Genomic DNA, 26,370 nt, shown 5'->3' on the forward strand with positions numbered 1-26,370 from the left:
TGACAGATAATGTGCTGCCTGTGGATGAGTCCTGACTGCTGACAGATAATATGCTGCCTGTGGATGAGGCCTGACTGCTGACAGATAATGTGCTGCCTGTGGACGAGGCCTGACTGCTGACAGATAATGTGCTGCCTGTGGAACGAGGCCTGACTGCTGACAGATAATATGCTGCCTGTGGACGAGGCCTGACTGCTGACAGATAATATGCTGCCTGTGGATGAGGCCTGACTGCTGACAGATAATGTGCTGCCTGTGGACGAGGCCTGACTGCTGACAGATAATGTGCTGCCTGTGGACGAGACCTGACTGCTGACAGATAATGTGCTGCCTGTGGACGAGGCCTGACTGCTGACAGATAATGTGCTGCCTGTGGACGAGGCCTGACTGCTGACAGATAATGTGCTGCCTGTGGACGAGGCCTGACTGCTGACAGATAATGTGCTGCCTGTGGATGAGGCCTGACTGCTGACAGATAATGTGCTGCCTGTGGATGAGGCCTGACTACTGACAGATAATGTGCTGCCTGTGGACGAGGCCTGACTACTGACAGATAATGTGCTGCCTGTGGACGAGGTCTGACTGAAGACAGATAATGTGCTGCCTGTGGACGAGGCCTGACTGCTGACAGATAATGTGCTGCCTGTGGACCAGGCCTGACTGCTGACAGATAATGTGCTGGCTGTGAACGAGGCCTGACTGCTGACAGATAATGTGCTGCCTGTGGATGAGGCCTGACTGCTGACAGATAATATGCTGCCTGTGGATGAGGCCTGACTGCTGACAGATAATGTGCTGCCTGTGGATGAGGCCTGACTGCTGACAGATAATGTGCTGCCTGTGGACGAGGCCTGACTGCTGACAGATAATGTGCTGCCTGTGGAGGAGGCCTGACTGCTGACAGATAATGTGCTGCCTGTGGACGAGGCCTGACTGCTGACAGATAATGTGCTGCCTGTGGACGAGGCCTGACTGCTGACAGATAATGTGCTGCCTGTGGATGAGACCTGACTGCTGACAGATAATGTGCTGCCTGTGGATGAGTCCTGACTGCTGACAGATAATATGCTGCCTGTGGATGAGGCCTGACTGCTGACAGATAATGTGCTGCCTGTGGACGAGGCCTGACTGCTGACAGATAATGTGCTGCCTGTGGAACGAGGCCTGACTGCTGACAGATAATATGCTGCCTGTGGACGAGGCCTGACTGCTGACAGATAATATGCTGCCTGTGGATGAGGCCTGACTGCTGACAGATAATGTGCTGCCTGTGGACGAGGCCTGACTGCTGACAGATAATGTGCTGCCTGTGGACGAGACCTGACTGCTGACAGATAATGTGCTGCCTGTGGACGAGGCCTGACTGCTGACAGATAATGTGCTGCCTGTGGACGAGGCCTGACTGCTGACAGATAATGTGCTGCCTGTGGACGAGGCCTGACTGCTGACAGATAATGTGCTGCCTGTGGATGAGGCCTGACTGCTGACAGATAATGTGCTGCCTGTGGATGAGGCCTGACTACTGACAGATAATGTGCTGCCTGTGGACGAGGCCTGACTACTGACAGATAATGTGCTGCCTGTGGACGAGGTCTGACTGAAGACAGATAATGTGCTGCCTGTGGACGAGGCCTGACTGCTGACAGATAATGTGCTGCCTGTGGACCAGGCCTGACTGCTGACAGATAATGTGCTGCCTGTGGATGAGGCCTGACTGCTGACAGATAATGTGCTGCCTGTGGATGAGGCCTGACTGCTGACAGATAATATGCTGCCTGTGGACGAGGCCTGACTGCTGACAGATAATGTGCTGCCTGTGGATGAGGCCTGACTGCTGACAGATAATGTGCTGCCTGTGGATGAGGCCTGACTGCTGACAGATAATGTGCTGCCTGTGGACGAGGCCTGACTGCTGACAGATAATGTGCTGCCTGTGGACGAGGTCTGACTGCTGACAGATAATGTGCTGCCTGTGGATGAGGCCTGACTGCTGACAGATAATATGCTGCCTGTGGACGAGGCCTGACTGCTGACAGATAATGTGCTGCCTGTGGACGAGGCCTGACTGCTGACAGATAATGTGCTGCCTGTGGACGAGGCCTGACTGCTGACAGAAAATGAGCTGCCTGTGGACGAGGCCTGACTACTGACAGATAATGTGCTGCCTCTGGACGAGGCCTGACTGCTGACAGAAAATGAGCTGCCTGTGGACGAGGCCTGACTACTGACAGATAATGTGCTGCCTGTGGACGAGGCCTGACTGCTGACAGATAATGTGCTGCCTGTGGACGAGGCCTGACTGCTGACAGATAATGTGCTGCCTGTGGACGAGGCCTGACTGCTGACAGATAATGTGCTGCCTGTGGATGAGGCCTGACTGCTGACAGATAATGTGCTGCCTGTGGACGAGGCCTGACTGCTGACAGATAATGTGCTGCCTGTGGATGAGGCCTGACTGCTGACAGATAATGTGCTGCCTGTGGACGAGGCCTGACTGCTGACAGATAATGTGCTGCCTGTGTACGAGTCCTGACTGCTGACAGATAATGTGCTGCCTGTGGACGAGACCTGACTGCTGACAGATAATGTGCTGCCTGTGGACGAGACCTGACTGCTGACAGATAATGTGCTGCCTGTGGACGAGTCCTGGCTGCTGACAGATAATGTGCTGCCTGTGGACGAGGCCTGACTGCTGACAGATAATGTGCTGCCTGTGGACGAGACCTGACTGCTGACAGATAATGTGCTGCCTGTGGATGAGGCCTGACTGCTGACAGATAATGTGCTGCCTGTGGACGAGACCTGACTGCTGACAGATAATGTGCTGCCTGGGGACGAGGCCTGACTGCTGACAGATAATGTGCTGCCTGTGGACGAGGCATGACTGCTGACAGATAATGTGCTGCCTGTGTACGAGGCCTGACTGCTGACAGATAATGTGCTGCCTGTGGACGAGGCCTGACTGCTGACAGATAATGTGCTGCCTGTGGACGAGTCCTGGCTGCTGACAGATAATGTGCTGCCTGTGGACAAGTCCTGACTGCTGACAGATAATGTGCTGCCTGTGGACGAGGCCTGACTGCTGACAGATAATGTGCTGCCTGTGGATGAGGCCTGACTGCTGACAGATAATGTGCTGCTTGTGGATGAGGCCTGACTGCTGACAGATAATGTGCTGCCTGTGGACGAGGCCTGACTGCTGACAGATAATGTGCTGCCTGTGGACGAGGCCTGACTGCTGACAGATAATGTGCTGCCTGTGGACGAGACCTGACTGCTGACAGATAATGTGCTGCCTGTGGACGAGGCCTGACTGCTGACAGATAATGTGCTGCCTGTGGATGAGGCCTGACTGCTGACAGATAATGTGCTGCCTGTGGACGAGGCCTGACTGCTGACAGAAAATGTGCTGCCTGTGGACGAGGCCTGACTGCTGACAGAAAATGAGCTGCCTGTGGACGAGGCCTGACTACTGACAGATAATGTACTGCCTGTGGACGAGGCCTGACTGCTGACAGATAATGTGCTGCCTGTGGACGAGTCCTGGCTGCTGACAGATAATGTGCTGCCTGTGGACGAGGCCTGACTGCTGACAGGTAATGTGCTGCCTGTGGACGAGGCCTGACTGCTGACAGATAATGTGCTGCCTGTGAATGAGGTCTGACTGCTGACAGATAATGTGCTGCCTGTGGACGAGTCCTGGCTGCTGACAGATAATGTGCTGCCTGTGGACGAGGCCTGACTGCTGACAGATAATGTGCTGCCTGTGGACGAGGCCTGACTACTGACAGATAATGTGCTGCCTGTGGACGAGGCCTGACTGCTGACAGATAATGTGCTGCCTGTGGATGAGGCCTGACTGCTGACAGATAATGTGCTGCCTGTGGACGAGGCCTGACTGCTGACAGATTATGTGCTGCCTGTGGACGAGGCCTGACTGCTGACAGATAATATACTGCCTGTGGACGAGGCCTGACTGCTGACAGATAATGTGCTGCCTGTGGACGAGGCCTGACTACTGACAGATAATGTGCTGCCTGTGGACGAGGCCTGACTGCTGACAGATAATGTGCTGCCTGTGGACGAGGCCTGACTGCTGACAGATAATGTGCTGCCTGTGGACGAGGCCTGACTGCTGACAGATAATGTGCTGCCTGTGGAGGAGGCCTGACTGCTGACAGATAATGTGCTGCCTGTGGACGAGACCTGACTGCTGACAGATAATGTGCTGCCTGTGGACGAGTCCTGGCTGCTGACAGATAATGTGCTGCCTGTGGACGAGGCCTGACTGCTGACAGATAATGTGCTGCCTGTGAATGTGGTCTGACTGCTGACAGATAATGTGCTGCCTGTGGACGAGTCCTGGCTGCTGACAGATAATGTGCTGCCTGTGGACGAGGCCTGACTGCTGACAGATAATGTGCTGCCTGTGGACGAGGCCTGACTACTGACAGATAATGTGCTGCCTGTGGACGAGGCCTGACTGCTGACAGATAATGTGCTGCCTGTGGATGAGGCCTGACTGCTGACAGATAATGTGCTGCCTGTGGACGAGGCCTGACTGCTGACAGATTATGTGCTGCCTGTGGACGAGGCCTGACTGCTGACAGATAATATACTGCCTGTGGACGAGGCCTGACTGCTGACAGATAATGTGCTGCCTGTGGACGAGGCCTGACTACTGACAGATAATGTGCTGCCTGTGGACGAGGCCTGACTGCTGACAGATAATGTGCTGCCTGTGGACGAGGCCTGACTGCTGACAGATAATGTGCTGCCTGTGGACGAGGCCTGACTGCTGACAGATAATGTGCTGCCTGTGGACGAGACCTGGTTGATAGGCAGTTGTGAGGGATCTGGAGGAGCAGAAGGGACAAGGTTTTCCTCAGACATTTGTTTTTTGTTTTCTTTAATATATAATAAAAACCACCTGAATTTCATTAGACATTTTATATGAGAAAAAACAAATAGACCGGTCATGGATGTAGCCCACCGAATCCAACGTAATCCTCCGAATACACGGATCTGAAACAAGAAAAAAAAAACACACAAAAATTGGTTATTACAAAGTTATGGCGGCCATGTTTGCAGCATGACGTCCTGGTGTAAATAACACGGCGGTATGAAAACTCCCCCATCGTCTGTACGTAGTGATTTTGTCCCTGTATCACTGATCTCTGTAATAAAGGCCGCCATATTGATTGGCACCAAGATTTCCCAGAGAGTGTCCAATCTACAGGGTAGGGGGGGTCGTCACAGAGTTACCATAAAGGCCACATTATTATTGGGAAATGTGACTGATGTCATTCTGTAGTTTGGCCACAAGGTGTCACCACAGCTCCAGATGAGAAGATTGTGATGTTTAAAAAAGAGGAAATAAAAAGTTTAAAGAACTTTAGTGTCTAATGGAAGCGAAAATACAAGAATGTGGCCGGACAGGGAAATGGGGGCTATGATCAAATGGGGGCCCTTATATTTCGGGGCAATTGTGTAACCAATTATTGGCTCCTATCAAGTTTTTTTTTCCATCTCATAAAGCAGTGATCGCCAACAGCTGGAGGCACAATGGATGGGGGGCACTTTAATAGGCTGAGATATTTCACAGTAACTTATGTAATAGGACTAATAATTAATAATAATAATAATAATCATGATAATAATAGTAGTAATAAAGTAATAATAATAATTATAGTAACAATAACTATCATTATTATCAATTATTATTATTTACACTACTAATAATAATAATACCAACTATCGTTAGTGTCAATATTATTATTATTGGTATTATTTATACTACTCCTAATTATAATAATAGTAACAACATCTATCATTATTATCAATTATTATTATTACAGTGTTCCCTCAACATACGATGGGAATCCGTTCCAAATGGACCATCGTCTGTTGAAACCATCATATGTTGAGGGATCCGTGCAATGTAATGTATAGGACAGTGGTCTACAACCTGCAGACCTCCAGATGTTGCCGTTGGCTGTCCGGGCATGCTGGGTGTTGTAGTTTTGCAACATCTGGAGGTCCGCAGGTTGTAGACCACTGTTAGAGGAAGTAGTACTCACCTGTCCCCGCCGCTCTGGATGTCACCGCTCGTCACCGATGCCCTGGATGTCGCCGTCCATCGCTGTCACTGCGTCCCCGATGCTCCGGCAAGGCCTCTGCTTCCCCGGCATCCTCGCTCTCCATCGCCGCCATCACGTCGCTACGTACATCGTTCCTATTGGATGACGGAACGACGTGATGACGACGATGGAGAGCGCCGACGATGCAGGGGCTCCCGAAGAGGACGGTCCGGAGCGCTGGGGACAGGTAAGTGATCGTCAGCGGACCACACGGGGCACCCTAAATGGCTCTCCGGGGGCAGCTGAAGCAGTCAGCGCTGAGGGATAGCCGTTTATGCGATGATCCCAACATACAAAAGCATCGTATGTTGATGCTGCCTTCAACATGTGATGTCCTCTGAGAGTGATTGTATGCTGAAATGATTGTATGTCGGGGCCATCGTAGGTTGGGGGGGGGCACTGTATATATATGGTATGTCGGGGCCATAGTAGGTCGGGGGGGTCACTGTATATATATACGGTATGTCGGGGCCATAGTAGGTCGGGGGGTCACTGTATATATATGGTATGTCGGGGCCATCGTATGTCGGGGGGTCACTGTATATATATGGTATGTCGGGGCCATCGTAGGTCGGGGGTCACTGTATATATATGGTATGTCGGGGCCATTGTAGGTCGGGGGGGGTCACTGTATATATATGGTATGTCGGGGTCATCGTAGGTCGGGGGTCACTGTATATATATGGTATGTCGGGGTCATCGTAGGTCGGGGGGTCACTGTATATGTATGGTATGTCGGGGCCATCGTAGGTCGGGGGCGTCACTGTATATATATATGGTATGTCGGGGCCATCGTAGGTCGGGAGGTCACTGTATATATATATGGTATGTCGGGGCCATCGTAGGTCGGGGGGTCACTGTATATATATGGTATGTCGGGGCCATCGTAGGTCGGGGGGGGTCACTGTATATATATGGTATGTCGGGGCCATCGTAGGTCGGGGGGTCACTGTATATATATATATATGGTATGTCGGGGCCATCGTAGGTCGGGGGTCACTGTATATATATATATGGTATGTCGGGGCCATCGTAGGTCGGGGGGTCACTGTATATATATATGGTATGTCGGGGCCATCGTAGGTTGGGGGGGGGGTCACTGTATATATATATGGTATGTCGGGGCCATAGTAGGTCGGAGGGTCACTGTATATATATGGTATGTCGGGGCCATAGTAGGTCGGAGGGTCACTGTATATATATACGGTATGTCGGGGCCATAGTAGGTCGGGGGGTCACTGTATATATGGTATGTCGGGGCCATCGTAGGTCGGGGGGTCACTGTATATATATGGTATGTCGGGGCCATCGTAGGTCGGGGGGTCACTGTATATATATACGGTATGTCGGGGCCATAGTAGGTCGGGGGGTCACTGTATATATGGTATGTCGGGGCCATCGTAGGTTAGGGGGTCACTGTATATATATGGTATGTCGGGGCCATCGTAGGTCGGGGGGTCACTGTATATATATATGGTATGTCGGGGCCATAGTAGGTCGGAGGGTCACTGTATATATATGGTATGTCGGGGCCATAGTAGGTCGGAGGGTCACTGTATATATATACGGTATGTCGGGGCCATAGTAGGTCGGGGGGTCACTGTATATATGGTATGTCGGGGCCATCGTAGGTCGGGGGGTCACTGTATATATATGGTATGTCGGGGCCATCGTAGGTCGGGGGGTCACTGTATATATATACGGTATGTCGGGGCCATAGTAGGTCGGGGGGTCACTGTATATATGGTATGTCGGGGCCATCGTAGGTTAGGGGGTCACTGTATATATATGGTATGTCGGGGCCATCGTAGGTCGGGGGGTCACTGTATATATATGGTATGTCGGGGCCATTGTAGGTCGGGGGGTCACTGTATATATATATATAGTATGTCGGGGCCATCGTAGGTCGGGGGTCACTGTATATATATGGTATGTCGGGGCCATCGTAGGTCGGGGGGTCACTGTATATATATGGTATGTCGGGGCCATCGTAGGTCGGGGGGGTCACTGTATTATTATTATTATTAACTTATTTTTAAACATGAATTTAAAAGGTAACAAAAAAAAAAACAACAATTAAATTCCCATCTAAAGCATTAATAGTGAGTAAGACTAGAATTCCACTGAGGATTTTCATGCAAAAAGGCCGTAAAAAAACGCAAGAAAAAAAGCGCCAAAATGCAGGGAAAACCTGTGGCAGTTTTTCGTTAAAAAAAAAAAAAACGCAATGCAAAAACCTTAGTGGAATCCGAGCCTAACAGTAAATAGTGAGAAGAAAACTAAAAACATGATAGTGTAAACTCTGTTTGATCCCATTGACCAGTTCAAAAGAGAATAAAATGTAACATTACTTGTACAATAACATGAGGCAAAAATAAATAAATAATAAGCTCAGAATCTTTTAACTTTATAAATGTTTTGAGAAAAAAAAAGTTTCAGGACTTTAATTAAATAGGACAGCTGTGAACATTTAAAGAGACAGGCGCCCCTCATCTCCTGATCGCTATCACCAGACATCACGCGCTGATCTGCAGGTGACTCCATGTTTTTGTGTTTTTCATCTGTTTGGTTGTTTGATGCAGGTGACACATGAAAAAGATCTCAATAACTGAGAAGCGTTACCCTCCCCCGCCCCAAGGAGGCGACACTTCGGCCTCTTTTTTTAATGGCATTTGGCTTGTAAAAACAAAACTAAAACTAAAAGAAAAAGGAAAAAAAATATTGCATCTTTATGAGCTTTGTTTTTGTTTTTTTTAAACATCAGTAATGTCACCAATAATGTCATCAGGGATCAGTAATGTCACCAGTGATGTCATCAGGGATCAGTAATGTCACCAGTGATGTCATCAGGGATCAGTAATGTCACCAGTGATATAATCAGGGATCAGTAATGTCACCAGTGATGTCATCAGGGATCAGTAATGTCACCAGTGATATAATCAGGGATCAGTAATGTCAACAGTGATGTCATCAGGGATCAGTAATGTCAACAGTGATGTCATCAGGGATCAGTAATGTCACCAGTGATGTCATCAGGGATCAGTAATGTCAACAGTGATGTCATCAGGGATCAGTAATGTCACCAGTGATGTCATCAGAGATCAGTAATGTCACCAGTGATATCATCAGGGATCAGTAAGGTCACCAGTGATGTCATCAGGGATCAGTATTGTCACCAATGATGTCATCAGGGATCAGTAATGTCACCAGTGATTTTATCAGGGATCAGTAATGTCACCAGTGATATCATCAGGGATCAGTAATGTCACCAGTGATGTCATCAGGAATCAGTAATGTCAACAGTGATGTCAACAGGGATCAGTATTGTCACCAGTGATGTCATCAGGGATCAGTATTGTCACCAGTGATATCATCAGGGATCAGTAATGTCCCTAGTGATATAATCAGGGATCAGTAATGTCACCAGTGATGTCATCAGGGATCATTAATGTCATCAGTGATGTCATCAGGGATCAGTAATGTCAACAGTGATGTCATCAGGGATCAGTAATGTCATCAGTGATGTCATCAGGGATCAGTGATGTCATCAGGGATCAGTAATGTCACCAGTGATGTCATCAGGGATCAGTAATGTCACCAGTGATATAATCAGGGATCAGTAATGTCAACAGTGATGTCATCAGGGATCAGTAATGTCACCAGTGATATAATCAGGGATCAGTAATGTCAACAGTGATGTCATCAGGGATTAGTAATGTCACCAGTGATATCATCAGGGATCAGTAATGTCATCAGGGATCAGTAATGTCACCAGTGATATCATCAGGGATCAGTAATGTCACCAGCGATTTTATCAGGGATCAGTAATGTCACCAGTGATTTTATCAGGGATCAGTAATGTTATCAGGGATTTTATCAGGGATCAGTAATGTCACCAGTGATGTCATCAGGGATCAGTAATGTCACCAGTGATTTTATCAGGGATCAGTAATGTCACCAGTGATTTTATCAGGGATCAGTAATGTCACCAGTGATATTATCAGGGATCAGTAATGTCACCAGTGATGTCATCAGGAATCAGTAATGTCACCAGTGATATCATCAAGGATCAGTAATTTCACCAGTGATGTCATCAGGAATCAGTAATGTCACCAGTGATATTATCAGGGATCAGTAATGTCACCAGTGATGTCATCAGGAATCAGTAATGTCACCAGTGATGTCATAAGGAATCAGTAATGTCACCAGTGATGTCATCAGGGATCAGTAATGTCACCAGTGATGTCATCAGGGATCAGTAATGTCACCAGTGATTTTATCAGGGATCAGTAATGTCACCAGTGATACAATCAGGGATCAGTAATGTCACCAGTGATGTCATCAGGGATCAGTAATGTCACCAGTGATGTCATCAGAGATCAGTAATGTCACCAGTGATATCATCAGGGATCAGTAAGGTCACCAGTGATGTCATCAGGGATCAGTATTGTCACCAATGATGTCATCAGGGATCAGTAATGTCACCAGTGATTTTATCAGGGATCAGTAATGTCACCAGTGATATCATCAGGGATCAGTAATGTCACCAGTGATGTCATCAGGAATCAGTAATGTCAACAGTGATGTCAACAGGGATCAGTATTGTCACCAGTGATGTCATCAGGGATCAGTATTGTCACCAGTGATATCATCAGGGATCAGTAATGTCCCTAGTGATATAATCAGGGATCAGTAATGTCACCAGTGATGTCATCAGGGATCATTAATGTTATCAGTGATGTCATCAGGGATCAGTAATGTCAACAGTGATGTCATCAGGGATCAGTAATGTCATCAGTGATGTCATCAGGGATCAGTGATGTCATCAGGGATCAGTAATGTCACCAGTGATGTCATCAGGGATCAGTAATGTCACCAGTGATATAATCAGGGATCAGTAATGTCAACAGTGATGTCATCAGGGATCAGTAATGTCACCAGTGATATAATCAGGGATCAGTAATGTCAACAGTGATGTCATCAGGGATTAGTAATGTCACCAGTGATATCATCAGGGATCAGTAATGTCATCAGGGATCAGTAATGTCACCAGTGATATCATCAGGGATCAGTAATGTCACCAGCGATTTTATCAGGGATCAGTAATGTCACCAGTGATTTTATCAGGGATCAGTAATGTTACCAGGGATTTTATCAGGGATCAGTAATGTCACCAGTGATGTTATCAGGGATCAGTAATGTCACCAGTGATTTTATCAGGGATCAGTAATGTCACCAGTGATTTTATCAGGGATCAGTAATGTCACCAGTGATATTATCAGGGATCAGTAATGTCACCAGTGATGTCATCAGGAATCAGTAATGTCACCAGTGATATCATCAGGGATCAGTAATTTCACCAGTGATGTCATCAGGAATCAGTAATGTCACCAGTGATATTATCAGGGATCAGTAATGTCACCAGTGATGTCATCAGGAATCAGTAATGTCACCAGTGATATCATCAGGGATCAGTAATTTCACCAGTGATGTCATCAGGAATCAGTAATGTCACCAGTGATGTCATAAGGAATCAGTAATGTCACCAGTGATGTCATCAGGGATCAGTAATGTCACCAGTGATGTCATCAGGGATCAGTAATGTCACCAGTGATACAATCAGGGATCAGTAATGTCACCAGTGATGTCATCAGGGATCAGTAATGTAACCATAATGTAATTAAGTGATGGACAAGGCTTTTCCCATCATGCTGGAGACCAGGTCACTATTCAGAAGAGATGACTCGGCGGCTCGGTGAACAAATCGTTGATATTTTGGGACCATGGCCTGAAAACTCTTCAGATCTCAATCCCATGGAGACCCTTAGGTCAGTCCTCAAAAAGTATAGAGGACAAACAAAAATAAAAATAGAAAATTGTTCTAAACTCTGACTAACATCTGACTAAACGTTCTAAAAACACCAAAGCAGTAAACGGTGAGTAAACGTGTTTCGGTCTGAGTATTTCTGGCCCCAACTGTGGGGAGTTTTTCGAGTCTTTTTGACGTTTTCTTTAGAGTCGGACGGTTGTAGTCTCTCGGCGGAGTAGCTGCAACAACCCTCCAGCTCTGCTGTGCCTCTTCCCGGCTCTGGGGATTGTTATAATTGGATAATCTCAATTTGCGGAGGTGATCCCCCCTCTCCCGCTGTGGAGCTGTGATGGAGACAATCTCCGGGCAGGGGGCGGAGGGGCCGCCGGAGCTTCCCACCTAATAGAACCGATGAGGTTTAGAGTCTAATCCTTTTCTGCTGAGAATCTTTTTGTGAAAAGACGACTTAGGAGGAAAGTAACTTAAACCCTCTGCGGAGCGCTCAGGCGAGTCCTGCACCACCGGCCCGTAGGGGGCAAATTAACCCAAATGAGTAGTCTCCAAATTGTGGACCTATACATGTTGCAAAACTACGACTCCCAGCATGCCTGGACAGCCGTTGGCTGTCCAGGCATGCCGGGAGTCGTAGTTTTGCAAGAAACCACTGCGGGGGGAAAAATTGCCCCCAAAAAGTTTCAAAAATGTGCATGCTACCCACATCTGATGATCAGAGTTAACGCACAGCTCTGCTACATCGTGTATCATCTACAGCCTTGGGCCGAGATTCTACATCCATCTTTGGGCTAAAATATTCCCAAAATTTTTGTAAAATTTAAAAAATTTGGATAAAGAATATTAAAAATAGCATTTTCAAAAGAAGCCCCAACCCATGGGGGATGCAGTGACCCCAAAGTGGACGATGCCTCTCCAGCAGAATAGAGAGTGAAGCTCTGAGGGGAGATCTGACCCCCTTCTCTCTGTGGGATATTATGACATTTAGGAGATTCCTCTGTGCTGCTTTCTCACCGTACAGATCAGACCAGGGGGGGGAGGGAGACAACCTCAGCCCAAATAGATGCCCCCGGGCCGAGGTTTTGGGATTCCTCCCATTAACATAGCAATTAACCAATTACCTTTGTTCTTTGTATCATTAGAGAGAAAAGAATTTTTGTAAAAAGATCAGGATCAATCGGTCCGCGTTGAATTTTTTGTGTGTTTTGTTTTCTCCTCTTTCTCTTATATCCTAATAAGTTGATCTTACATTTTCCCGATCAGACAGGGGCTCCGATGTTTTTGGATATTTGACGGATTAGGATTTTTTTTTTGTGCACAAATGTAACAATTATTGGATAATATATAATGTTCTAACCAGAAGATTTCGGGGGGGGTGGCAGACTGCCTTATATATGGCGCCCGGGAGCTCCCCCCACCATGGAGGACATCAGGAGTGTAAATGGCCCACGATGGGGGAGAAGTTCTCATACGCATTTTGCCTGGAGGTCCAGGAGTGTCAAGTTACTTTTCTGGTTTCAGAAGATTGATGGGTGTCTATAAACATGCAGATTATCTCCTCTACTGACCTCATCCTCTCCTGTGTCTGACTACAGGGATGAGCGGACAAAAAGTTTCGCTAAACAGAGAGAAAAAACCCATAATAATCCTTATCCTCCACAAGGAGCCCAATCTAGGGCCAACCAAAGGAACCAAGGGTCCGGGCCGAGGCCTCCAAACATCATACGAGGCTCCAGGATGGGAGGATTAGTCACAGGACACATGTTTGGATGATCCTCAATTCCTTATACTACTTTTTTTATAGGATTTTTTTTATAGGAATTTTTTTTATTGGATTTTTTTAATTGGCCGCTCCAGATTCACATCATAAGTCCTGACCTTTCCTTTAGAATTTGCTGGTATATGTCAGAATTATTTGTTTCATCAATGCAAAAAAAAACAGATCCAAACCATGATATTACCAGCACAGGCCCAAACCACGATATTACCACCACAGGTCCAAACCATGATATTACCAGCACAGGCCCAAACCATGATATTATCACCACAGACCCAAACCATGATATTACCAGCACAGATCCAAACCATGATATTACCAGCACAGGCCCAAACCATGATATTACCAGCACAGACTCAAACCATGATATTACCAGCACAGACCCAAACCATGATATTACCACCACAGGCCCAAACCATGATATTACCAGCACAGACCCAAACCATGATATTACCACCACAGACCCAAACCATGATATTACCAGCACAGACCCAAACCATGATATTACCAGCACAGACCCAAACCATGATATTACCACCACAGGCCCAAACTATGATATTACCAGCACAGACCCAATCCATGATATTACCAGCACAGGCCCAAACCATGATATTACCAGCACAGGTCCAAACCATGATATTACCAGCACAGGCCCAAACCATGATATTACCACCACAGACCCAAACCATGATATTACCACCACAGACCCAAACCATGATATTACCACCACAGACCCAAACCATGATATTACCACCACAGACCCAAACCATGATATTACCACCACAGGTCCAAACCATGATATTACCAGCACAGGCCCAAACCATGATATTACCACCACAGGCCCAAACCATGATATTACCACCACAGGCCCAAACCATAATATTACCACCACAGACCCAAACCATGATATTACCAGCACAGACCCAAACCATGATATTACCAGCACAGACCCAAACCATGATATTACCACCACAGACCCAAACCATGATATTACCAGCACAGGCCCAAACCATGATATTACCACCACAGACCCAAACCATGATATTACCAGCACAGACCCAAACCATGATATTACCAGCACAGACCCAAACCATGATATTACCAGCTCAGGCCCAAACTATGATATTACCAGCACAGACCCAATCCATGATATTACCAGCACAGGCCCAAACCATGATATTACCTGCACAGGCCCAAACCATGATATTACCAGCACAGGCCCAAACCATGATATTACCAGCACAGGCCCAAACCATGATATTACCACCACAGACCCAAACCATGATATTACCAGCACAGACCCAAACCATGATATTACCAGCATAGACCCAAACCATGATATTACCACCACAGGCCCAAACCATGATATTACCAGCACAGACCCAAACCACAATATTACCACCACAGGCCAAACCATGATATTACCACCACAGGTCCAAACCATTATATTACCACCACAGGCCCAAACCATGATATTACCAGCACAGACCCAAACCATGATATTACCAGCACAGGCCCAAACCATGATATTACCAGCACAGACCCAAACCATGATATTACCACCACAGGTCCAAACCATGATATTACCAGCACAGGCCCAAACCATGATATTACCACCACAGGCCCAAACCATGATATTGCCACCACAGGCCCAAACCATGATATTACCAGCACAGGCCCAAACCATGATATTACCACCACAGACCCAAACCATGATATTACCACCACAGACCCAAACCATGATATTACCAGCACAGGCCCAAACCATGTTATTACCATCACAGACCCAAACCATGATATTACCAGCACAGGCCCAAACCATGATATTACCACCACAGGCCCAAACCATGATATTACCACCACAGGCCCAAACCATGATATTACCAGCACAGGCCCAAACCATGATATTACCAGCACAGGCCCAAACCATGATATTACCACCACAGACCCAAACCATGATATTACCAGCACAGACCCAAACCATGATATTACCAGCACAGACCCAAACCATGATATTACCACCACAGGCCCAAACCATGATATTACCAGCACAGGCCCAAACCATGATATTACCACCACAGGCCCAAACCATGATATTACCAGCACAGGCCCAAACCATGATATTACCAGCACAGACCCAAACCATGATATTACCACCACAGACCCAAACCATGATATTACCAGCACAGACCCAAACCATGATATTACCAGCACAGACCCAAACCATGATATTACCACCACAGGCCCAAACCATGATATTACCACCACAGACCCAAACCATGATATTACCAGCACAGGCCCAAACCATGATATTACCACCACAGACCCAAACCATGATATTACCAGCACAGGCCCAAACCATGATATTACCACCACAGACCCAAACCATGATATTACCACCACAGGCCCAAACCATGATATAACCACCACAGACCCAAACCATGATATTACCAGCACAAGCCAAAACCATGATATTACCACCACAGGCCCAAACCATGATATTACCAGCACAGGCCCAAACCATGATATTACCAGCACAGGCCCAAACCATGATATTACCACCACAGACCCAAACCATGATATTACCAGCACAGACCCAAACCATGATATTACCAGCACAGGCCCAAGCCATGATATTACCTGCACAGGTCCAAACCATGATATTACCACCACAGGCCCAAGCCATGATATTACCTGCACAGGTCCAAACCATGATATTACCAGCACAGACCCAAACCATGATATTACCAGCACAGGCCCAACCATGATATTACCACCACAGGCCCAAACCATGATATTACCACCACAGACCCAAGCCATGATATTACCACCACAGGTCCAAACCATGATATTACCAGCACAGGCCCAAGCCATGATATTACCTGCACAGGTCCAAACTATGATATTACCACCACAGGCCCAAGCCATGATATTACCTGCACAGGTCCAAACCATGATATTACCAGCACAGACCCAAACCATGATATTACCAGCACAGGCCCAACCATGATATTACCACCACAGGCCCAAACCATGATATTACCAGCACAGGCCCAAACCATGATATAACCACCACAGACCCAAGCCATGATATTACCACCACAGACCCAAACCATGATATTACCAGCACAGGCCCAACCATGATATTACCACCACAGGCCCAAACCATGATATTACCACCACAGACCCAAGCCATGATATTACCACCACAGGTCCAAACCATGATATTAACAGCACAGGCCCAAACCATGATATTACCAGCACAGGCCCAAACCATGATATTATCAGCACAGGCCCAAACCATGATATTACCAGCATAGACCCAAACCATGATATTACCACCACAGGCCCAAACCATGATACTACCAGCACAGGCCCAAACCATGATATTACCACCACAGGTCCAAACCATGATATTACCAGCATAGACCCAAACCATGATATTACCAGCACAGACCCAAACCATGATATTACCAGCACAGGCCCAAACCATGATACTACCAGTACAGACCCAAACCATGATATTACCACCACAGGCCCAAGCCATGATATTACCAGCACAGGTCCAAACCATGATATTACCACCACAGGCCCAAACCATGATATTACCACCACAGGCCCAAACCATGATATTACCACCACAGACCCAAACCATGATATTACCACCACAGACCCAAACCATGATATTACCAGCACAGGCCCAAACCATGATATTACCAGCACAGGCCCAAACCATGATATTACCAGCACAGGCCCAAACCATGATATTACCACCACAGACCCAATCCATGATATTACCAGCACAGGCCCAAACCATGATATTACCAGCACAGGCCCAAACCATGATATTACCAGCACAGGTCCAAACCATGATATTACCAGCACAGGCCCAAACCATGAGATTACCAGCACAGGCCCAAACCATGATATTACCAGCACAGGTCCAAACCATGATATTACCACCACAGACCCAAACCATAATATTACCAGCACAGACCCAAACCATGATATTACCAGCATAGACCCAAACCATGATATTACCAGCACAGACCCAAACCATGATATTACCAGCACAGGCCCAAACCATGATATTACCAGCACAGACCCAAACCATGATATTACCACCACAGACCCAAACCATGATATTACCACCACAGGCCCAAACCATGATATTACCAGCACAGGCCCAAACCATGATATTACCAGCATAGACCCAAACCATGATATTATCACCACAGGCCCAAACCATGATATTACCACCACAGGCCCAAACCATGATATTACCTGCACAGACCCAAACCATGATATTACCACCACAGGCCCAAACCATGATATTACCAGCACAGGCCCAAACCATGATATTACCACCACAGGTCCAAACCATGATATTACCAGCATAGACCCAAACCATGATATTACCAGCACAGGCCCAAACCATTATATTACCACCACAGACCCAAACCATGATATTACCACCACAGACCCAAACCATGATATTACCACCACAGGTCCAAACCATGATATTACCAGCATAGACCCAAACCATGATATTACCACCACAGGCCCAAACCATGATATTACCAGCACAGACAAAACCATGATATTACCACCACAGACCCAAACCATGATATTACCACCACAGACCCAAACCATGATATTACCAGCACAGACCCAAACCAGGATATTACCAGCACAGACCCAAACCATGATATTACCAGCACAGGCCCAAACCATGATATTACCACCACAGACCCAAACCATGATATTACCAGCACAGACCCAAACCAGGATATTACCAGCACAGGCCCAAACCATGATATTACCACCACAGGCCCAAACCATGATATTACCACCACAGGTCCAAACCATGATATTACCACCACAGACCCAAACCATGATATTACCACCACAGGCCAAAACCATGATATTACCACCACAGGTCCAAACCATGATATTACCAGCACAGACCCAAACCATGATATTACCACCACAGGCCCAAAGCATGATACTACCAACACAGGCCCAAACCATGATATTACGAGCACAGGCCCAAACCATGGTATTACCACTACAGGTCCAAACCATGATATTACCACCACAGACCCAAACCATGATATTACCACCACAGGCCAAAACCATGATATTACCACCACAGGTCCAAACCATGATATTACCAGCACAGACCCAAACCATGATATTACCACCACAGGCCCAAAGCATGATACTACCAACACAGGCCCAAACCATGATATTACGAGCACAGGCCCAAACCATGGTATTACCACCACAGGTCCAAACCATAATATCACCAGCACAGACCCAAACCATGATATTACCACCACAGGCCAAAACCATGATATTACCAGCATAGGCCCAAACCATAACATTACCACCACAGGCCCAAACCCAGATATTACCAGCACAGGCCCAAACCATGATATTACCAGCACAGACCCAAACCATGATATTACCAGCACAGGCCCAAACCATGAAATTACCAGCACAGGCCCAAACCATGATATTACCAGCACAGGCCCAAACCATGATATTAACAACATAGGCCCAAACCATGATATTACCAGCACAGGCCCAAACCATGATATTACCAGCACAGGCCCAAACCATGATACTACCACCACAGGCCCAAACCAGGATACTATTACCACAGGCCCCAAACCATGACACATTTGATGTGAGGATTTTATGCTGGATTGCAGTGTTGTCCCTTTTCCAAACATAACGCTTCTACTTTGAATAAAAAAGCACTATTATGGGCTTATCCTTCAACAAAAACATTTGTTCCAGTGGCTTTTTGCTGGTCTATGTGATCTTTATCAAACTGCAGACAGGCAGCAATGTTCTTTTTGAAGAGCCGCGGCTTTCTCCTGTTTTCTCTTCAGTGTCCTCCTGATGGTGACTCGTGAATATTACCATTTTTTAATGAGATAAGACCTTGATCCATTACCCAGATATCTGACATCAGGGGACAGCTGGCTCAGCCCCCTACATATTAGATGGTGGTGACAGGGGGTGCAGTGTATGGCTACCTTAACTCTTAGGTCTATCTGGTCCAAATATAATCTTAATGTGGCCATATACCTTCTGTCAGCCAACAAGCTGTCACCTCCTCCGATCCCTCTATATACATGAATGCTGGGATCAGCTGATCGCAGGATTCGGGGGTAAATGGAGACAGGAGGGATGATCACTGTCAGACTCCTCTGGTGTCTCTGGAGAACAACAGTACCGGGTAGCTGAAATATAAAGTGTCCAATCCTTCTCATTATCATCTATTGGGTTTGTCCTGGTGGCCTTCATACACATTACATAGCCAGGTGGGTCAGAAGTTTCTCTGAAATTGGCAAACATGGAAAAAGTTCAAGACAATCCATGACTGTAGGGTTTAAAGGGGTACTCCACCCCTATGCATATTATCCCCTATTCAAAGATAAGATGTCTGATCGCAGGGGTCCTGCTACTGGGAACCCCCGCAATCTCTCCTGCAGCACCCCGTGTCACCTGCTGCAAGGAGCGAAGTTTGCTCCGTGCCTGATGACAAGCAATACAGGGACCGGACTATCGTGACATCATGACCCCGCCCCCTCGTGATGTCATGCCCCACCCCCTCAATACAAGTGTATGGGAGTGGGCGTGACATCCGTCACGCCCACTTCCATAGACTTGTATTCAGGGGGCAGCGTTGGAGCAGGACGTCATGAGCAGGTAGGGTTGTTGGGGTGCTGCAGGAGAGATCGCGGGGGTTTCCAGCGGTGGGGCCCTTGTGATCAGACATCTTATCCCCTATCCTTTGGATAGGGGATAAGATGTCTAGCGGCAGATTACCCCTTTAATAAAATGCCCATGATCAATCCAAAAGAACAATGTATACAGTATAGAGTGTCATATGGGGATCTGTGACCTGATATATCCACGAGCTGTAGACTTTTTGGCCTTATCACGATGCCATTGGGTATTTTTAGTTTGTTGATCTCTCCTGTAGATGTCATCCGGACTGTAACGTGCCCTACAGACCCCAATCATCCCTACAGAAGTCCTTACATGTGGCTTTCTACAGGCTATGGACACCATTATTCTGGAGATTGATGGATATTATAGCTCACGGGACTTTACCCATCCAAACTTCCCATACGGCTCTATGATATTTGCCCCCATGGAGCTTCATCTCCTACTCATAACATTTCAACCCCAAAGGTTTAGACATTTTTAGGCAAATAGTTTGTAGTCAGTCCTATAAGGTATTGATGGACAAATCCATTCACAAGTAAACAGGGTAGCCTATCCTGTGTTCTAGTAACAAATCTTTTTGGTTCCTGAATTCGGGGCCGATCTAAAGTAACACTACTCCCCTAATGTTACCACAGTAGCTTAATGAAATGCCGGGCAGGTGGTCACCTCAGCTCCGCATGAAGACATCATATCCTTGACTAATTTCCAGCCGTGTGATGGGCCGTCCCGAGCCACCACTATGAAGTCTATTAAAAGCCCCGGGGACATGACCTGCCACAAAAAGAGAAAGCGTCCGCAGCCTTGTAAAAACTCGGCCTTTTCACTTTATAATGGAGGGAAGGAAAACAGAGCAGGGGCCATTGTCATTCATTTTCCTCCCTCGGCCTTTGTCAGTCCTTTGTGCCGGGCTGAATGTTTGTGTATTGACTCAATTCCCCTTTATCCCGCTCTTGTAAATACAAAATCAGATGCTTCTCAGTTCTTTTTAAAAACTTGTTGAGTTTTTGTGTCTGGTAACAGATGGCCATAGGCAGCATTTGTTGGTCGGTAGAGACAAGCGGTCTGGGTCATTCATAGTATCAAAGGGGAAGTGTGAATATCGGAAATCCATACGTTTCATTGGTGCTGAGAGTTCATGGAACGTCCATATCATCTAAAGTGAAGATGACCCAAGGAAACCCCAATAGTCCGGGCCTGTCACAATATGGATATACTCTATGCGACCTATCAATATCACAGTCAAATACTAGGACCAGTCCCCAGGGATGAGAGATCTGACCCTCCTGCCCTTGTGTTCCGGTATCTTCAGGATCTAAGTAAATATACAGTGACCCCCCCCAACCTACGATGGCCCCGACATACCATATATATACAGTGACCCCCCCCGACCTACGATGGCCCCGACATACCATATATATACAGTGACCCCCCCGACCTACGATGGCTCCGACATACCATATATATATACAGTGACCCCCGACCTACGATGGCCCCGACATACCATATATATACAGTGACCCCCCCCGACCTACGATGGCCCCGACATACCATATATATATACAGTGACCTCCCCGACCTACGATGGCCCCGACATACCATATATATACAGTGACCCCCCGACCTACGATGGTCCCGACATACCATATATATATATATATATATATATATATATATATACAGTGACCCCCCGACCTACGATGGCCCCGACATACCATATATATACAGTTACCTCCCCGACCTACGATGGCCCCGACATACCATATATATACAGTGACCCCCCCCGACCTACGATGGCCCCGACATACCATATATATATATATATATATATATATATATATATATATATATACAGTGACCCCCCGACCTACGATGGCCCCGACATACCATATATATACAGTGACCTCCCCGACCTACGATGGCCCCGACATACCATATATATACAGTGACATCCCGACCTACGATGGCCCCGACATACCATATACATATATATATATATATATATATACAGTGACCCCCCGACCTACGATGGCCCCGACATACCATATATATACAGTGACCTCCCCGACCTACGATGGCCCCGACATACCATATATATATACAGTGACCCCCCGACCTACAATGGCCCCGACATACTATATATATATATATATATATATATATATATATATATACAGTGACCCCCCCGACCTACAATGGCCCCGACATACCATATATATATACAGTGACCCCCCCGACCTACCATGGCCCCAACATACGATCATTTCAGCTAAGATCACTCTCAGAGGCAGCATCAACATACAATGCTTTTGTATGTCGGGGCCATCGCATAAACGGCTATCCCTCAGCGCAGACTGCTTCAGGTGCCCCCGGATAGCCGTTTACGGTGCCCCGTGTGCTCCGCTGACGATCACTTACCTGTCCTCGGGGCTCCGGCGCGTCCTCTTCGGGATCCTCTGCAACGTCAGCGCTCTCCATCGTCGTCATCACGTCGCTGCGCACGCCATCCAGTCATCCAATAGGAGCGTTGTGCGTAGCGACGTGATGGTAGCGACGGAGAGTGAGGATGCCGGGGAAGCAGAGACCTTGCCGGAGCGTTGGGGACACCCCAGGGACGCAGCGACAGCGATGGATGGTGACATCCAGGGCACCGGTGACGAGCAGTGACGGTCCAGAGCGGCGGGGACAGGTGAGTATAACCTCCAATACCAGTGGTCTTCAACCTGCGGACCTCCAGATGTTGCAAAACTACAACTCCCAGCATGCCCGGACAGCCGTTGGCTGTCTGGGCATGCTGGGTGTTGTAGTTTTGCAACATCTGGAGGTCTGCAGGTTGTAGACCACTGTCCTATACTTTACATTGCACGGATCCCTCAACATACGATGGTTTCAACAGACGATGGTCCATTTGGAGCGGATTACCATCGTATGTAGAGGGACCTCTGTGTATCATCATGACCCCACTAAGGGAGTGCAGACAATCCTGGATATCACAGGGGAACTCAAACAGTCAAATATTACACATTTAGAAACAAGGAGTTCAAACAACCCCTGATATGAAATTTAAAAAAACATGATTTTTATTGATAGGATAATTAAAAAAAAACATACGTTGTGCAATTGGAGAAGAGCTATAACACTAACCAGTACAAAAAAGGGGCTTTACATGCAGATTACTATATCGGGTAATCCTGGACTATCTAATGGAATTATACATAGCAACAATGGGACACAGCAAATGAGGCGTCAGAGATCCGGGATATTAAAGAATGGCTTCTGAGTTTATTCCACAAAGTAGAAACATGTGCAACGTTTCGTCGTGGAGCCTTTGTCAAGCATAGCTGGTATAGACATGTGCAATAGTCAGATAATGGAATTATACAGGTATAAAGTTCTGCCCAAAATGACTGCCTGTAGACAATTATAACCAATTTGCATTAAAGCCCTGTATACGGCATAGTGCAGGGAGCAAACCATAGAAAATGTATATATACAAAGACATGTGCCATTAATACAATGTATCTGATTCAATAGGATCTTCAGTGCAGGAGCTATGGCACATGTACCCAAACCTACATCCCATTAGCCCCGACTCTGGTTGCTATCCCACATGGGTAAGAATCACCATCTGTATACCACTCCCTGTGCTATTTAAAGGGGTACTCTGGCGCTAAGACATCTTATCCCAGCGGCAGGACCCCCCGTGATCTTGCACCCCGTTAGAATCAGTCCCCGGAGCGTGTTCGCTCCGGGTCTGATTACTGGCGATCACGGGGACGGTGCGTTGTGATGTCACGGCTCCGCCCCCGTGTGGTGTCTTGCTCCGCCCCCTCAATACAAGCCTATGGGAGGGGGCAATGAAAAAAAATCACAAATTAGCAACATTTTTATGGTGCAGTTTACGTGAACCTCTGGTGTTAGATATTGTGCCCAGTATAAGATGGGGGATATATATATATATATATATATATATATATATGTAAAAGAAAAAGGGGACAGCAATGGGCTAGATCACTGTGCAAGTGACCATCTGGAAAGTCAATCCAGAATCCCAACGTCCGGGTCACAGCGTCGGAACGAAAAAAAAACTCCAGATTAATGTAGAAAGCTGTAATATTTATCGGTTCCCCAATGCGCTTTAGCGCCAATAAATATTACAGCTTACAATAATCTGGAGTTTTTCGCTTTGATGCTGTGACCTGGACTTTATTATATATATATATATATATATATATATATATATACAGTGACCCCCAACCTACGATGGCCCCAACATACGATCATTTCAGCATACGATCACTCTCAGAGGCAGCATCAACATACGATGCTTTTGTATGTCGGGGCCATCGCATAAACGGCTATCCGGCAACGCGGACTGCTTCAGCTGCCCCCGGATAGCCATTTACGGTACTCCGTGTGCTCCGCTGACGATCACTTACCTGTCCCCAGCGCTCCGGACCGTCCTCTTCGGGATCCCCTGCATCATCGGCGCTCTCCATCGTCGTCATCACGTCGCCGCGCACGCCGACCTGTCATCCAATAGGAGTGGCGTGCGTAGCGACGTGACGACGGTGGTGAAGAGCGACGATCCTTGGCAGCAGAGACGGTGTGGAGCGGCGGGGACACCCCGGGGATGCGGTAAGAGCGATGGAGGGCGACATCCAGGGCAGCAGTGACGGTCCGGAGCGGCGGGGACAGGTGAGTATAACTTCCTATACTTTACATTGCACGGATCCCTCAACATACGATGGTTTCAACTAACGATGGTTCATTTGGAACGGATTACCATCGTATGTCGAGGGACCACTGTATATATATATATTTATATATATATATATATATATATATATATCTACAGTAAAACCTCTCCAGAAGACCATCCCCCATTTTCATAGCAATTTCGGGTGGTCTTCTCCAAGAGGTTTCGGTGCATATAGTATATGTTATAGTTAATCACCATCATTATATGAGATTTATATATAGTTTACGTTATAGATTGTTTTTACGATGATCGTTACATTGTAGACTTTGTTTCTGATGATTTTATCTCCCCCCTTAGCGTCAATCTTCCAGATTACGTTACCAATAGTGTTGAGTACGAATATCGGTAATGCAAATTTTTATGGCGAATATCAACACTTTGCGATTTTGCCAATATTTAGAATATTATACTATATATTTGTATAAATTTGTGTATATTTGGCGTCAGCGGTTTCCTAAGAGACGAGTCATGTGACTAGATGCTGACGTGACTGTGTCACGTGAACACGGGATTTGGCGCATGCGCACGGCGTTTTGCCACAAGCCGACGGCGCCATGACAGCTACGGAGCATGTAAGTCTTCTCCTCACACACATGGCACAAATGAATATTTTTACAGGTGATATTGATGAATATTGAAGCTCAATTATATTGTAATATGAATTTTCAAGCGTTATTTTTTAATATCTTGTTTGTATAAGCACTTTACACCTTATGTACTTATGAGTACTCTTAAATTAAAAACTGTATATGCACTTTATATTACACTGTATGTATGTAATTTGGATATTTTGCACTTTATTGATGTTTATTGATTGTATTGGAATTGATTTGTGATTGGGTATAAAATCCCCTTACTTGATGATTGTCACTATGCTTGAAAAAGGCTCTAGTGTTGAGCTGAAACGTTGCTGTTGGTAACATGTGGTGAATAAACTCACGTTTTTTTTTGGAAATTTCGTTGGAGTGCTGCGCCATTTTTTGCTGGATATCTTAAGGGGTCCCGATCAGACCTAGGACGCTTGGCACCCACATGCATTGTTTTGGAAGTGCTGCAACCACTCTGGTATTTATATATCTATATATATATATATATCTATATATATATATATATATATATATATATA

General features: G+C 46.6%; 1 protein-coding gene across 1 annotated transcript in view; it reads right to left on the bottom strand.

Moving 5' to 3' along the window:
• Nucleotides 1-4,920: 4,920 nt before the first annotated feature.
• LOC130272804 (uncharacterized) overlaps nucleotides 4,921-26,370 on the bottom strand; it is a 114,459-nt gene continuing 93,009 nt past the window's right edge. Inside the window, exon 2 of the mRNA XM_056518697.1 lies at nucleotides 4,921-5,025. Within this exon, the coding sequence (XP_056374672.1) occupies nucleotides 4,977-5,025 (49 nt within the window). The 3' untranslated portion in view covers nucleotides 4,921-4,976. The remainder of the gene's footprint in view (nucleotides 5,026-26,370) is intronic.

This window comes from Hyla sarda, chromosome 5 (genome assembly GCF_029499605.1).
Source record: "Hyla sarda isolate aHylSar1 chromosome 5, aHylSar1.hap1, whole genome shotgun sequence".
NCBI lineage: Eukaryota > Metazoa > Chordata > Amphibia > Anura > Hylidae > Hyla > Hyla sarda.